The sequence below is a fragment of the Ogataea angusta genome, assembly GCF_019207475.1.
Source record: "Ogataea angusta isolate 61-244 chromosome Unknown 61-244_NODE_7_length_650817_cov_90.064852, whole genome shotgun sequence".
Lineage (NCBI taxonomy): Eukaryota > Fungi > Ascomycota > Pichiomycetes > Pichiales > Pichiaceae > Ogataea > Ogataea angusta.
Genome location: NW_025065221.1, coordinates 417,830 through 431,674, shown reverse-complemented (window position 1 = coordinate 431,674; position 13,845 = coordinate 417,830). Strand labels below are relative to the sequence as shown.

General features: G+C 48.4%; 10 protein-coding genes across 10 annotated transcripts; 5 read left to right on the top strand and 5 right to left on the bottom strand.

Moving 5' to 3' along the window:
- Nucleotides 1-37: 37 nt before the first annotated feature.
- KL928_003692 (uncharacterized protein) lies at nucleotides 38-481 on the bottom strand (the record flags this gene model as incomplete). Its single annotated transcript, XM_043204307.1, has 1 exon — nucleotides 38-481. The coding sequence occupies one exon, from the start codon at nucleotides 479-481 to the stop codon at nucleotides 38-40; it is 444 nt and encodes a 147-aa protein (XP_043059134.1).
- Nucleotides 482-549: 68 nt separating this feature from the next.
- Nucleotides 550-915, bottom strand: KL928_003691 (uncharacterized protein; the record flags this gene model as incomplete). The annotated part of the gene is made up of 1 exon (XM_043204306.1): nucleotides 550-915. One exon carries the CDS (start codon nucleotides 913-915, stop codon nucleotides 550-552), a length of 366 nt encoding a protein of 121 aa, XP_043059133.1.
- A 28-nt stretch (nucleotides 916-943) lies between these two features.
- KL928_003690 (uncharacterized protein) lies at nucleotides 944-3,304 on the bottom strand (the record flags this gene model as incomplete). The annotated part of the gene is made up of 1 exon (XM_043204305.1): nucleotides 944-3,304. The coding sequence occupies one exon, from the start codon at nucleotides 3,302-3,304 to the stop codon at nucleotides 944-946; it is 2,361 nt and encodes a 786-aa protein (XP_043059132.1).
- A 525-nt stretch (nucleotides 3,305-3,829) lies between these two features.
- Nucleotides 3,830-4,330, top strand: KL928_003689 (uncharacterized protein; the record flags this gene model as incomplete). Its single annotated transcript, XM_043204303.1, has 1 exon — nucleotides 3,830-4,330. One exon carries the CDS (start codon nucleotides 3,830-3,832, stop codon nucleotides 4,328-4,330), a length of 501 nt encoding a protein of 166 aa, XP_043059131.1.
- A 424-nt stretch (nucleotides 4,331-4,754) lies between these two features.
- KL928_003688 (uncharacterized protein) lies at nucleotides 4,755-5,774 on the top strand (the record flags this gene model as incomplete). The annotated part of the gene is made up of 1 exon (XM_043204302.1): nucleotides 4,755-5,774. The coding sequence occupies one exon, from the start codon at nucleotides 4,755-4,757 to the stop codon at nucleotides 5,772-5,774; it is 1,020 nt and encodes a 339-aa protein (XP_043059130.1).
- Nucleotides 5,775-5,940: 166 nt separating this feature from the next.
- On the bottom strand, nucleotides 5,941-7,506 carry KL928_003687 (uncharacterized protein; the record flags this gene model as incomplete). Its single annotated transcript, XM_043204301.1, has 1 exon — nucleotides 5,941-7,506. The coding sequence occupies one exon, from the start codon at nucleotides 7,504-7,506 to the stop codon at nucleotides 5,941-5,943; it is 1,566 nt and encodes a 521-aa protein (XP_043059129.1).
- Nucleotides 7,507-7,715: 209 nt separating this feature from the next.
- KL928_003686 (uncharacterized protein) lies at nucleotides 7,716-9,197 on the top strand (the record flags this gene model as incomplete). The annotated part of the gene is made up of 1 exon (XM_043204300.1): nucleotides 7,716-9,197. One exon carries the CDS (start codon nucleotides 7,716-7,718, stop codon nucleotides 9,195-9,197), a length of 1,482 nt encoding a protein of 493 aa, XP_043059128.1.
- Nucleotide 9,198: 1 nt separating this feature from the next.
- On the bottom strand, nucleotides 9,199-10,089 carry KL928_003685 (uncharacterized protein; the record flags this gene model as incomplete). The annotated part of the gene is made up of 1 exon (XM_043204299.1): nucleotides 9,199-10,089. One exon carries the CDS (start codon nucleotides 10,087-10,089, stop codon nucleotides 9,199-9,201), a length of 891 nt encoding a protein of 296 aa, XP_043059127.1.
- A 58-nt stretch (nucleotides 10,090-10,147) lies between these two features.
- KL928_003684 (uncharacterized protein) lies at nucleotides 10,148-12,070 on the top strand (the record flags this gene model as incomplete). Its single annotated transcript, XM_043204298.1, has 1 exon — nucleotides 10,148-12,070. The coding sequence occupies one exon, from the start codon at nucleotides 10,148-10,150 to the stop codon at nucleotides 12,068-12,070; it is 1,923 nt and encodes a 640-aa protein (XP_043059126.1).
- Nucleotides 12,071-12,174: 104 nt separating this feature from the next.
- On the top strand, nucleotides 12,175-13,806 carry KL928_003683 (uncharacterized protein; the record flags this gene model as incomplete). The annotated part of the gene is made up of 1 exon (XM_043204297.1): nucleotides 12,175-13,806. One exon carries the CDS (start codon nucleotides 12,175-12,177, stop codon nucleotides 13,804-13,806), a length of 1,632 nt encoding a protein of 543 aa, XP_043059125.1.
- Nucleotides 13,807-13,845: the final 39 nt, after the last annotated feature.

Genomic DNA, 13,845 nt, shown 5'->3' with positions numbered 1-13,845 from the left:
TATAGTTGTATCTTATTTTTACATGATGATTATCTATTCATAGTGAGACGGTGATGGACCCGTCTGCGTTCTTGGACACTTTTAAGGATTTGAGGAGTTCGGATTTATCTTTCTTGAGTGCTTTGCGGGCCTTCTTGAGAACTTTGTAGAGCGATTCAGATCCAGAAACGAACGATGCAAGCGACGGCTCGGCGGACTTGGCCTTCGCTTTTTGCTTAAGATCTTTTTTTTGGGGTTCAGGCGCCTGAGGTTTTTGAGTCTCCTGTTTGCTTTTGACAGACTCGAGTTTAGGAGCTTTCCAGCCTTTCTCGTATTTTTCAGCTTCGGTTATACAGCTGGTATGACTATTGTGTTCATTGTTGTAGAATGTCGTATTGCAATCGATACATGTGAAGTATGCGCCACGACATTGTCTCTGATGCACTGCAAGCTTCTTCTTGACCACAGTATCGTTGCAAACCTCGCACGAAAAGGAAACCATTTGATCTGTCTGGCTTTTTTCCGAATTTTTTTTAAGAACTTTTAGCATGGAAAATTCTCTGCACTGCCTTAAAACACATTTTCGGATTCCCCAGGAAGTCTTTCGATTCTCTTTGGTTCCCAATCCTCGTACTCATCCAGAAGGCCCTGTAGCTTGTAGTACTCTTCTTTGACATCCACCTTCCGTTTTTTAGTGGCAAGGTCAAGCGCTTGTTGCTCGTCAAGTTCTTTCACCTTCTCATCTCTTTGCTCGTAACGCAATGCTGTAAATTTAGAGAGAATCACCGAACCAAATGCCACGGACAACATCATCGGAAGACCCAGATACAAAAATGAGTTCTTCTTGATTAAAGCCTGATAGCGACCAATAATAGAACGTTCAAACTCTGCCTGTTGTCGCTTGGAACGAAACGTCTTATTGTCGAAAGTACCCATACTATTAAAATATTAATTTTTTATTGCTTTACGCGATTATTTTCATCACTCTATCAAATAAGGCCTCGAGAGGAAGTCCCTCCAAATTATCTAGGATCGGCTCGAAAATTTGAGGGTTGAGCACTTTTCTCTCGTTCTCTGCTTCTGACTCTGTCTTCCGAATGGAAGCCATTTGTTTGGCGTTGCTGAGGAGGGTGCTGAGCTCGTACGCGCGGTCAAGCTCTTTCTGCTCTTGCAATGCGGAAACTCCTGCTCCCAAAATTCCTATGCGCGAATCGGTATCAACGATGACAAATGATGACATTCCAGAGGCAAACCGCACACTGGATATACCGGTGTCGTGGTCAGACACGTAAAGTGGCTCTAATTTTGCAGGCTCAAACACAAAAATTCGAGATCTCAAATTGTAGGTTTGAGTATAGTAATTCACGCAAACGCAGAAAACTCCTCTGTTTTGGTCAACAGCCAGCAAATTGCGACTTCCAGGCTGGGTGTGGACTTTCACGGCAAGGTCTGTGGTCCGGAAAGTGAGCAGATCAAACGAGACCAATCTGTCTCTGGCAAGTATGACTAGATAATTATCAATGATATTCAGGCACCGCACCCTGGAGCCGGCGATGGATGGAACTTGAACTGGTGTTTCCTCAAACGTGTTCACATCAATGAGGCTGATGCTCACCTCCTGGCCAATAGCAATCACGGATGCGTCTGGGGACCAGCAGATGCTAACATTTTGGGCATCCGTGCGCTCATTTCCGTTGCGTACTTTACGTAGTGTCCATGCAGTTTGTTGTAGTTTCTTGTCCTTCCCCATTTTCTGGTATATCTCCTTTGGCACCCGTGGTCTCCAGAGACGCAGGCCACCTTTGACATCGGTAGTTACGAACGCCAGCCCATCGTTGTAAGATTGTGGGGCTGGAGCCACGGCCACCACGTCGACTCCTGGTCCATGAGGATCGATGATTTTTGTCGACAGTGACCAGCCACCTCGATCTTTACCTTCCACATAATTCCAAAACTTTAAAGCATATTGGACATCGTTGCGAGAAAGCAGGTTGTCGATTTCTGGAGGCTGCAGTTTGTCAAATGTGCACATCCATTTTCCGTCGTAACTGAATGCAAATTGCTCAATTTCTGGATCCTGAATAGACGTCTCGCTCCGGACTTTACCTGCCTGGATTGTTGGTGCAGCAGTGATGACGGAGATTTGCTCGTTCCTGACAAAGTCGTAGGATTGTAAGTGTGCTCCGTATGGGAAGTAGCAGTGGTTCGAAACAGGATGCACCTCGAAGTGAGATGAGAAGTCATGTTTAATTTTCGTCAGGGTGTCTTCGTCCAACACGACATTGTTCTTTGCCAGCCGCCGACGGTCTTTTTCCATGGTCTCAACATCCGTTGCAAATTTGGGACGCACACCATTGACGTTCAATCTGGAGGTCAAGTCCACAGCACTCAAAACCAGAAATTCTCTGTCGGAGCCGTTTAAAAGCAAGCTGACACCGTATAGCTCCTCTGTTGAAGCCGAAAGTTCGATGTCCACGATTTCTCCATTCAAACGAGGGAGGAACTGCTGGTTATCCGATTCGAGGTGCCAAAAGACAAGAACTTTCTCTTGACCTCCGGACAGCAAATAGGTGCCGTCTGTGCTGAACTCAACACAGTTGACCTGGCCAATATGCCACTTGAGCAGCCGTTGGGGTTTGCTGCTGTCTGAAACGTAGACAAGCTGAATTATGCCTGACGAGGTTCCCAGAGCGATCATTGGGGTCTCTGCATTGGAGACGGCTAACGAGGTGATCGGCGTTTTGTAAGCAAATTGAGTCATCTCGAGGGGACCGTCTCCGCACTGGAAATATAACTGGTTTTTATTTGTGAGGTATGCAAGCGTGCTTCTATCAACAGACATGGCGAAAAGTACCACGTTTTTAAGGGTCGATATCTCTTGAGTTTGAGAGTCATTAGTGGATCTCAACAAAGTGCGAGTGTGTGGTTGGTTATTGGTGGTCGATTTCCCAATGATAAAATAAAACTCGTTCTCAGAAGCTCCAAATCGCACAAACCTCACGATTTCGGCAGGCAGCTGCAAGTTGTATGTGGCAACCACCGGCGAAGCCAGCTTTTCTCTCCAGTTGACAACAACCACAGCGTTAGTCCTCGTAAACAAGTACAAAAGGTTTGGATCCTGGGTGCTGAGCGCGGCATCCACGACCTGCGAAAGATCGAAATCAAGTCTAATGCTACGCACTGACTGACGGGTGGCCAGGGAGTAAACTTTGATCTGCGACTTGAATGGCACAATGGCAAATTTGGAATCGGAGGACACGAGCTGTGCACGCCCGAGAAGACGTCCGCCAGCGCCAAAATTAAGGTTCCAGTCAGAAAGCACCATAAATATATATTTTTTTAAATTTTTTTGGTATTGAAAATTTTTAACAACATGATTATTCCTGTCCGGTGTTTCTCGTGTGGCAAAGTTGTGGGCGACAAATGGGAAACGTATCTCCAGTACCTTCAGGAGGACAATATGACTGAAGGAGATGCCCTAGACCGCTTGAAGCTAAAGAGATATTGTTGTAGACGGATGGTGTTGACGCATGTGGACTTGATCGAGAAGTTCTTGAGATACAACCCGCTAGAGAAGAAGGAGATTGAGGGAGACCAGTATTGAGGGAGATGAAATAGAGAAGCAACGCTTATCAACAACAAATTTCACAGGAAAGGCCTATTCAAAAGGAGTACGGAGATGCACAGATACAGCCGCAATACTCTACGAGGTTTGATCAAGAGCTTTGATATTGCAGTGTTTGATGTGTTTACGGAGAAGGTGCTATGACGACTTTATGCAATTTCTTCAGCTTTTTGTAGGCCTTCTATGTACATTAATAGCTACGGAAATATTAAAAATTCAATTTTCATGGATTCTGTCTACGAAGAGTTTTCCAAGTATGATTTCGACTCCAATGAGGAGTACCTTGCCGGTCTTGAGCAGGTCATGGAGCAGTACTTGATTCTACAAAGTCAGAGCGATCCAGAGATTGCAAAAGACATATCGGAAGGCGTTTTTGACGTCTCGAAAATCAAACCTCAAGATAAGGAACAGCTGGTATGGCAAGCAAAAGTGTATTTTTTCTGCTCACAGACAGGAGAGATTCTGGACCTTGATGACTATCAGAAGTGGGAGAGTGAACGGAAGGCGCAGGAGCCCCAGGAAAAGAACACAAAGGAAATCCCGTATTCTTCGAACTACGAGCAGTTAGTGGATCTCATCGTCAACAACAAGCCAATTCCGGGCATAAAACAAATACCAGATACGGTGCTAGGACCGGAACTTTCGTCTAGCAGCACACTGAGCGAGCGTAAGAAGCCTTGGGAGCAACAGAAAGAGAAAAACTGTTCTGAGCAAAAAGATGCATAATCAGACAAAAGCAGATAGAAACAGTGTATGTACTCTGGGCCATACGCTGCTGCGCTCGGCCCCAAGTTGGTAATGAAGCTGTCGAATAACATAATGCCACCCACCTTTATATACACGATCCGGCTGTGCTCAATGATGCGTGCACAGGGGGTGGCGCAAACGGCCGAAACGAATTGTTTACTAGCCGCTTCGACCCACAGAGTAGTCCGCCTTTTCTAGTACGACCTCCCAGCAGTGCCGTATGGCGGATCCACTACAATTGTGTGAACTTTTTACGTTTTAGGAAATCCCAATATCTTATCTCTGTAAAATCCCCGATGCAAAACTTCCGCCGATATGCCACACCAAATCTGGACAAGCGCGATTTGTCCAGCAGTGTTTCCCGAAGCTATAAATATGTCGCGACGCCTAATTTAGGCCACAAATGTCTAAACCAAACGTGCTTCTTATAGGAACGGGTGGTGTTGGTACCATTGTGGCCTATGGCATCGATTACGCTGGCAAGTCCAGTCTCTCTGTGGTGGTGAGAAGAGACTATCCGAAAGTCAAAGATCAAGGCTGGGAGATCAACTCGTGTAACTACGGCACCATAAAAGGCTGGAAACCCGCTGCCGTGTACGAGTCTGTGGCTGCAGCAGGCGACGCTGGAGTGACCTATGACTACGTTGTGATCTCCACCAAATCTTTACCTGACATTGTGAAGCCTGAGGTTCTCGCAGAGCCTGTGATCACTCCTGGAAAAACGGTGGTGGTTCTGGTGCAGAACGGTTTTGACTTGGGAAGACCGTTCATTGAAAAGTACCCAGAAAACGTTTGTCTCTCTGGTGTTTCGCATATCGGTTCTCACAACCACAACGGAGTCATTTCGCACATTCAGACAGACAAGGCTGTCATCAGCGTGTTTGAAAATCCCCACCTCGACAAGGACTTCCAGGTGGAAAAGGCAAAGGAGTTCATTTCTCTCTACAGCAACGATAAAAACGATGTCTCCTACTTTGAGGACACCAAATGGTACAGATACAGGAAGTTGGTGTACAATGCTACCTTGAACACGGTGTGTGCTCTCACAGGTGTGGATACAGGCAGATTGGACCTTTCTGGCACTTTGGAGTCCGTTTCCATTCCTGCGATGAGAGAGGTTGTGAAAATTGCCAAGGCTGACGGTGTCGAGCTTCCAGAGGACGTGATTAACACTGTGGTCCACTCTGACGACGGCGACTGGTTCGAGCCGTCGATGCGCGTTGACGTGAAGAAGGGCAATCCTATTGAACTTGAGGTGATCCTCGGCAACCTGTTAAGGGTCGCCAGGGAGCTCAAGGTCGACACGCCTGTGCTGTCTTTGCTTTACGAGCTTCTTAAGGCGGTCCAATTCAGACTCAAGGAGGGACAGGGCCTCATCACCGTTCCTGAAAAGCGCCCAATATCTACAAAGTACTACAGCTGATATAGAAAGGAGCTTTGATTCCGTATTTTGAGTGCAACGTAGCCAGCCGTGGAATAAAAATTTCTTGAAAGTTTTTGTTACACTAGCCGTAAAATAGACACGTCCTAAAAGTTTCTTTACACCAAGAATCCTAATCTGTTCCTGGTTACACATTAAATCACATTGGCTATAGAGAATATCTAAACTCCGGGTTCTCGATATCTGTCAGGTCGGCGAAAGCAATGGTATCTGGGACCTGGTACTTGTCGCCAAGGGCCGCCCGCTTTTTGTCACGTGCTCTGTTTCTGTGCGTGTAGAGCAGCAGCAGCGCCACGATACAAAGCAATCCCACGGCGAAGCTGACCAGCATAGCCGTCTTGGCCCCAATGTAGCCGGGCTTCTGAGACGAGATAAACGTCTGTGGCCCTATGATGTTGCCCACGCAGTAGCCAACAAGATAAGTCGTGTTCATGGTGACCTTTTTCGTGCTTCCAGCAACATTCGACGAGAGAACGGACACCATACCAGCGGAGACAGATGTTGCCATGTAGAATGACAGGTACCCAAAGAGGCGAGATCCCTTGGGACTTGAAAAGTTGAGGCAGCACATCCCGATAATTGTGATTATCTGAACTATAATGCTCGAGATGAGCCGGCTGTTGTTCAAAAAGCGATAGGTCAGATAGGCCACAGAGATAGGGAAGACGATATCAATGGCTCCGCCGGGCATTCCCATTAGCAGCGCGTTCTGTGTGGAAAAGCCAAAGTCCCCTTTCAGGAGAATGGAACCGAAGTTGGTGAAGCCTCCGTTGGGGATGGCATACGACATTCCGTAAAGGAAAAACAAGTACAACACCGGGTCCCGGAACGCCTCGAGCATTTGGTGACGCTTGAACTTGTGGCTTCCAAATCCTTGCTGATTTCCCTTGACTCTTTCGACACAGTACTTCTTTTCTGTCTCGTTCAAAAACCATGCTTTAACCGGCAAGTCGGGAACGTGAACGAAAGAAAGGAAGCCCAGAGCAATAGTGATAACACCAGTGATGATGTACAGCATTCTCCAGGAATCGAAGGAGTAGTTGCCTGAGCGATGCACCGACAGACCGTAGGCAATTCCTGCTCCCAGAAGAGTACCAAAACCCTGAAATCCCCACCAGACACAGGCACGCATGAACTGCTCGCTCTTCCGGTACCATTGACTGGTGAGAAGAACATACGCTGGGTTCATGAAACCCTCGAAAACTCCGAGGACGACTCGACAGACAAGAAATCCAGCAGCGTTAGTGCAGGCCGCATGGCACATCAGCACGACGCCCCAGATCATGACTGCTGCTCCCAGGGTTTTGGAGAGAGGAAGTTTTTGTAGCAGCAGGTTTGCTGGAAACTGGAAAATAAGGTATCCAAAGTAGAACGTGCTGCCGACCCAGCTGTACTCCTTGTCGGACATGTTGAGGTCCTTTTGTAAATTCATGATCGAAGCGTAGGAGTTGGTTGTTTTGTCCATCAGCTGGCAGGACATAAGCGCAGCAATGACCGGCATGAGACACCAGTCTATCTTGCGCACCAGTTTGCGCTCAAACTCTGGGTCCATCACCAGGTCCATCGCGTCCTGATGGTATTGCAGAGCAACGTCCGCGTCCAATTGGTGGATCTCGATCTCGCGTCCATCCAGCGAAACAACCGTCGAGAGGACAGGATTCACCTCAACCTGAGAAACCGTATCCTTTGATTTATCGTCGCTGCGTTCTTTCATTTTGTCTGGCGGACCTGAATCTGCTTTGCAATAAATACTCGTCTGGCACTCATCATTTCTTATCTCGATTTACTATCTGTCAAAATGTCCGACATTTTTTTCGATAAGATTTCAGTCGGAGATATCCGCTTCGGAATGAAACGTTACAATTTTGGTCGATCAGAAAAGGGTGGCTCTTTAAAAGAGTGATCTCACTGAAATGCGCCGTCATGTCAAAGAATAGCTCTGAGATCGGTCTCGAGATCGTTTCGACGGAAAAGTCTCATTTCGATGAGCACTTACAGCTCGACGAGGTCAGGATGCTCCAGTTCCAACCAAAAAGTCCTCTAAGACCAATCAGCTGGAGCACGAAAAAAAAGCTGGCACACACGGTGCTTTATGGGCTCACCACATTCTGCGCGCAGTTCAATTCTACAACCATGTCGTTTGAATACTGTGTTGACGATATACGGAACGAGTTTGGAGTGTCCCGAGAGGTAGTACTACTTCTTACATCTCTTTACATCCTCGGCATAGCTTTCGGCCCCATGGTGTTTGCACCACTTTCAGAAGTCTACGGTCGCAAAATTGGCATTTTTGCTCCATTTTTCATGTCTGCGATGCTGACATTTGCAACGGGCATCTCATACAGTCTCGGTGCCATGATGGTGACGCGGTTCCTAGGTGGCTTTTTTGCCGGAGCACCAATTGTGGCGTCCGGCGGTGTTCTTGGGGATATATGGTCGCCAGCGCAAAGAGGAGCGGCATTTGCATTTTACGCCTGTTTCGTGATCAACGGGGCAGCGCTGGGGCCTACTATAGGGTCGCTACTAAGCATGAAGACCAATTGGAGAAATCCGCAGTGGTTTATTGGAGGGCTGAGTGTCTTCATAATTGTCATCTGTTGCTTTTTTCTGCATGAAACATACGAGCCTGTCCTGCTGGCGCGAGAGGCCAAAAAAGAGCGCCTGAAGTCAGGATCGTGGGAAATACATTCAAAATTGGATACTTGGGACCTGAACATTCGTGAGTTAGTTAAGATCCACATGGTGCGGCCGTTTGCTATTCTGGCCACCCCCATTGTGTTCTTGATGTCGCTGTTTGCCAGCTACGTTTACGGGTTATTTTATTTGATTCTCACCAATGTCTCGGAAGCATTTAACTTGGCTAAGGGCTGGAAAGGAACGACGGGGACATTGCCATGCATTTCGCTCCTGCTAGGAGTTCTTTTTGGTTGCGTGGGCAACATGCTTTGGGCCAATCGGTACGCCAGCCTGGTGGAAAAAAACAATGGGGAGCCTTTACCCGAACAGCGGCTTCCAGTGATGATGATTTTGGGATGGCTAATGCCCGCTGGAATATTTATATTTGGATGGACGTGCTCTCCAACCATCCCCTGGCCAGTTCCTTGCTTGGGAATTATGATGATGGGGTGTGGCTTCATAACCATTTTCCAGGGAAGCCTGAACTATCTGATAGACACCTACGCCTGCTACTCTGCATCTGCAATAGCGGCTGCCACGTTTTTGCGGTCCGTTTTTGCTGCTTTCTTCCCGCTATTTGCAAAACAGCTGTTTGTCTCCTTGAATGTCCACTGGGGTGCCAGCCTGATTGGTTTCATTGCTCTGGGAATGATTCCAATACCGTACCTTTTTTTCGTTTTCGGTAAGAGGATACGAGAAAAAAACGTTTTTATACCAGGCTTAGAATAGATTACTTAAGTTCCTTAGCGCTTCTGCGTCTTCTACGTAGTCCGTCTTGCTTTCTTCCATCTTCCGGGATTATTCTGCTCACCAAGCCAGAGTAAAACCAGTCGATCATGGTGATTGCATCGTAAACCGGCAACCCTGTCGCTTTCTGTACTGCGCGGGCAAATGGTGGCATCTGAGTGCACTCAAGAACAATCGCCCCAATTGACGGATTCTCTCCAACAAGCTCTTTTGCAATGCCAACCATCTCATTCTCCAGATCGTCGTGAACGTACGGGTCTCCCTCTATGATCATCCCGCGTAAAACACCTCCAACAGGACATCCCTTGACGACTATTCTGGACTGAAGCTCCTCGCTGATTCCCAGACCTTTAAAATGAGCTTTCCCCAGAACCTCTGCATCAAAAGTCAGAACCCCAATGAGTTTGGATGGTCCAATCACCATGGACACGAACGGCACCTGGATAAGACTGCTGGTTGCAACCGGAATTTCCACCGCCGCAGCAAGACGGTTTTGCACCTGAGCCAAGAAACCGCACGAGGTAATCACTCCCACAGCTCCTCTTTGCTGAAGGCGGTTGCAGGCGTCAATGTAGTTCTGTAGCGTCTCGTCGGAATACTCGTCTTTTTTGACAACGTTCCAGACAGTAGCGTCCTTCACCATTTCGTGGATCACTGGAAACTGGTAAGACAGCTCGTTCAGCGGATCACCTGGGGGCCGGTGGATATCATCAGTGTAATCAAGACACAGTGCGCCCAGCGGTGGTAACTCTTTTCTTGGAGGATAGGTCGACATGATTTTTGGCCAAGTCCAGATGCCGTCATATTTATGATCTGTCCGACGCGAACTTCCGCCAGAATTTTTCAGATAAGATACGGTCGGAGATATTATCATTTAGAGTATGGATTCTTATCTCCCGCAAACTTTTATTCCGCAAGTGCCAGATTGTCCAATGCAGTCGGAAACACCGGGTCTGGCGATGAGGCGGAAGTCTGGAGGAAAACACCAGATGGCAGCATGCTGCTTTTGCAAGAAGCGAAGAAAAAAATGCGACGGGAAATACCCTAGCTGCTCTGCCTGTCTCAAGCTGGGGATCGATTGCACGGTGATCGACCCTCCTACGGGAAGAGAGATCAAACGAAACTACTTGGAGATCTTAGAAACAAAACTGCAACAGCTCACCACCCAGTTGGAGAGTGCTACTGACGTGCGAAAAGAAAGCTCAATCGAAGAGCCACAGGCCCAGAATCCTGCCCCCAGCAAATCTGATCTCGCTCAACAGGTTGGGTACATCACTCTGCAAGCAGCAGGCGAATCAAGATACTTAGGAGAAAGCAGTGCATACTACATTGCAAAGACCATCAGCGAGTCGATCAACTGCTACACCACTAAGCCAAATACCACTGCGTCTGGCATTGAAGAGGCCGAGCCTCCGCAAACGGTCTTTTCCAGACCCTCTATGAAGCTTGCGTCGTCGTATCTCACTGCATACAAGAACTATGTTCAGTGTCAGTACCCGTTTCTGGACTGGAACAGCACGGTGACGATGTTCCACCAAGTGATGAACGACGATTCCCAGGACCCAGAGGCATTGTTTTTCGTGTACATCATATTTGCCATAGGAACCCAGCTTCTTGAGGACCGCACTCAGACATCCAACCAGCGGAGCTACTACGAAAAGGCATTTGAAAATATCGGCTCGGTCATAGGAGCCACTACTCTGCGTGCTGTCCAAGCGTACTTACTAATCACGGTTTTTGCCCAGAAAATGCCCGACGGATCGTCGTGCTGGCAGACAACAGGACTTGCCATTCGAACGGCGGTGGCGTTGGGTCTTCACCGCAAACCGTACCGCAACTGTGACGCCAACCTTGAGGACCTCAGGTCACGTGTTTTCTGGTCAGCATACGGGATGGAGAGAATCAACGCTCTGGTTTTGGGAAGACCGTTCAGCATTTCGGATGCGGACATCGACGCCCCGTTCCCGCAGCACTCGGAAGAGACCAGAGTGGCCTGTCACGTGGCACGGCTGCGGAGAATACAGTCAAATATTTGCACCTTCATTTACAAGCCTGCACACTTATTAGGGAACCCAGAAGACATTGAGGCCACGCGCGTGCAGATAGTTGTGGAGCTGAACGACTGGATGGCAACGTTCCCGTTCAAGGATGATGCGGTTTCAACGTTTGAAACAGACAATTGGTCGATCATCTCGTACCACAATTCCATGCTTCTTCTGCTCCGGCCGGTGGTGTTAGAAGTAGCAAAATTGAGACAAAAGGCCTCCAAAGAGGCTCTTGACTGGTTCAAGATCTTTACCGAGTCTGCCTCTGCCATCTGCATCAACTACAAAAACATCCACGCGAAAGGGAAGCTCAGCTACACGTGGCTGGCCATGCACTGCTGTTTCGTGTCTGGGATTTCGTTCATATATTGTCTTTGGCTCGACGCAGGGCTTGGTGTGCTGAAATGGAAACGAAAGTCTTCAATTTACGAGACCATCAACGCCTGCTCCAGCATTTTGTATGTGATGGCCGAAAAATGGGCCTCGGCTTGCATGTTTCGAGACACTTTTGAGCAGATCTCAAAAGCTGCTCTGTGCCACCTCGAAGCGAGCAGCGAGCAGCCGGCAGATATTTCCAACGGCGGACTTCTAGAAGGAGCTATTGGTATAGACCACTATCTGCGCAATCTGAGCTCGCAGCAAAACCAGAACCAGACAGACGGCATGGCATTCGCTCCGCCGAGCAACGACGTTCTCGAAAAGGGTACCGACGGCCAGATCTCAGACTCGCTGTGGGAGTTTCTGGACACCACCGGAGACCGCTTCTTGCGTAACATATTCTATGACATGGAAGATAACCTTCTTCTTTGAGCGTTGCTGGCACCAAGCATGATGCCATCCAGTCTATCGTGCAACGCAAATAACACCTCACACCTGTGAAAACTGTAAATAATGTTTGTTTATTTGTTTCGCGCATGAAAATACAAGACAAGCTAGAGCAGATAGCGTCCGGGTTCGATTGGTCGGCGTCGGATGACGAGGCGAGTGCTCTGGGACGGCAGGACGTCGAGTACCTAAATCGCCAGTTTTCGAAGCGAAAAGACTCGCCAGAGCTCGTGGACAACGAGTCTGACGAGGAGTGGGTGGATGAGGACGAAGAGTCGTATGATGAGTCTCTTGACGAGACCATTGTTGAATCCAGCGACGAAGAAAAAATACAGGAACTGGACGTGGAGCCTCCTGCGTTCCTGAAATCCAAAACTATCGTATACATCATCAAGACGTTTCCTGTGCTGGTAGTGATATTGTTCCTAATGGTGATTGCGCGTTTGGCATCTGCTGGCAGCTACTACGAGAACACGGTGGATCTGGGGCTTGTGCATCACAAGTTCAGAGGCTTTGAGAAGAAGCTTGGCGAGATCAACGAGAAATTGGAGCAGCTTTCGAATATTAATAATGATAGGCACAAAATAGAGCTAATCGAAGAGCAGATACAGCAATTGCAGAGGAATGAGGATGTTTCACAGCGCGATGTCAGACAGGCCGTGCAGAACATTGTCATTGAGTTTCTCCAAGACTCCTTGGACAAGAAGCTGGAAGAACTAGTGTCCGACAAGAAGCTGGAGGATTTAGTGTCTGACAAGATGGAGCATTTGGAGTCTGTCATGCAAGAACGGATTTCTCAGCTTGAGGTCCAGAAGCTGAAAGACGAGATGTCGCATGAGGTGCTGGAAAAGGTGGGTACTCAAATGTCTTCCGTGAGTTCTCAGATCGCGGCTCTTCAATCGGCAGGCTACTCGGAGCAAGAGATAGAGACTACGCTATCGCGACTGGTGCAACATGAGTTCAACCAGCGTCTGGAGCCGCGTGTTGCTGGCACTTCTAATTACGCGAGCTATGATCGAGGCGCGCGGGTCTTGAAGAAGTACACCACCCTGCCGAAGCTGAAACGCGTCCGCACGAAAGTCGTTGACCGTGTTCTTCACGGCTGGCTTGATTTCATAAGGCGAACTGTACAGGGCCACAAGCGCACTTTGACGGGTCTGAACAATGTCGAACTCACGAGCCCGGAAAACTCTCCGGCGAACGTTTTGGTGGACAGCACGCAGTACTGGCAGGCTCTGGCGCAGGACCTGCCGATCACGTTTGGCGTCCAATTGAGCGAGCCCGTTTACCTGCGTCAGGTCGGGCTATATCATCCGCGCGTCTCCTCGTTTGCCGAGTGTGCTCCGCGCCACGTTTCGCTTCTAGTGGAGCCGGCCAACTCGAAACACGCAAAACTGCTACGAAACAAGCTGGCAGTTTACTACAACCAGGATCTCGTGTTCTCTCATCTCCGTGGGCTTGCCAAGGTGAGCGAGTTTGAGTTCCAGGCGCCAGGCGGCCAAAGCTACCAAACGTTCCCGCTTTCGCGCGAGATCCTAATGATTCTGGACGAGTTCCCGGTGAAAAACGTCGTGCTGGTTGTCGAGGACAACTGGGGCCACAAGGACATTGTGGTTCTGTACGGGCTGAAAGTGTTTGGGCTGAACGAGTTCGAGATGAAATCGACGAGAGTGACGAGATCCGACGAAATAATTAATCTGGGCGAAGATAGTGTATTTTAGTGTATGTATGTATGCAATAAATTTCAGCTGATGAATAAA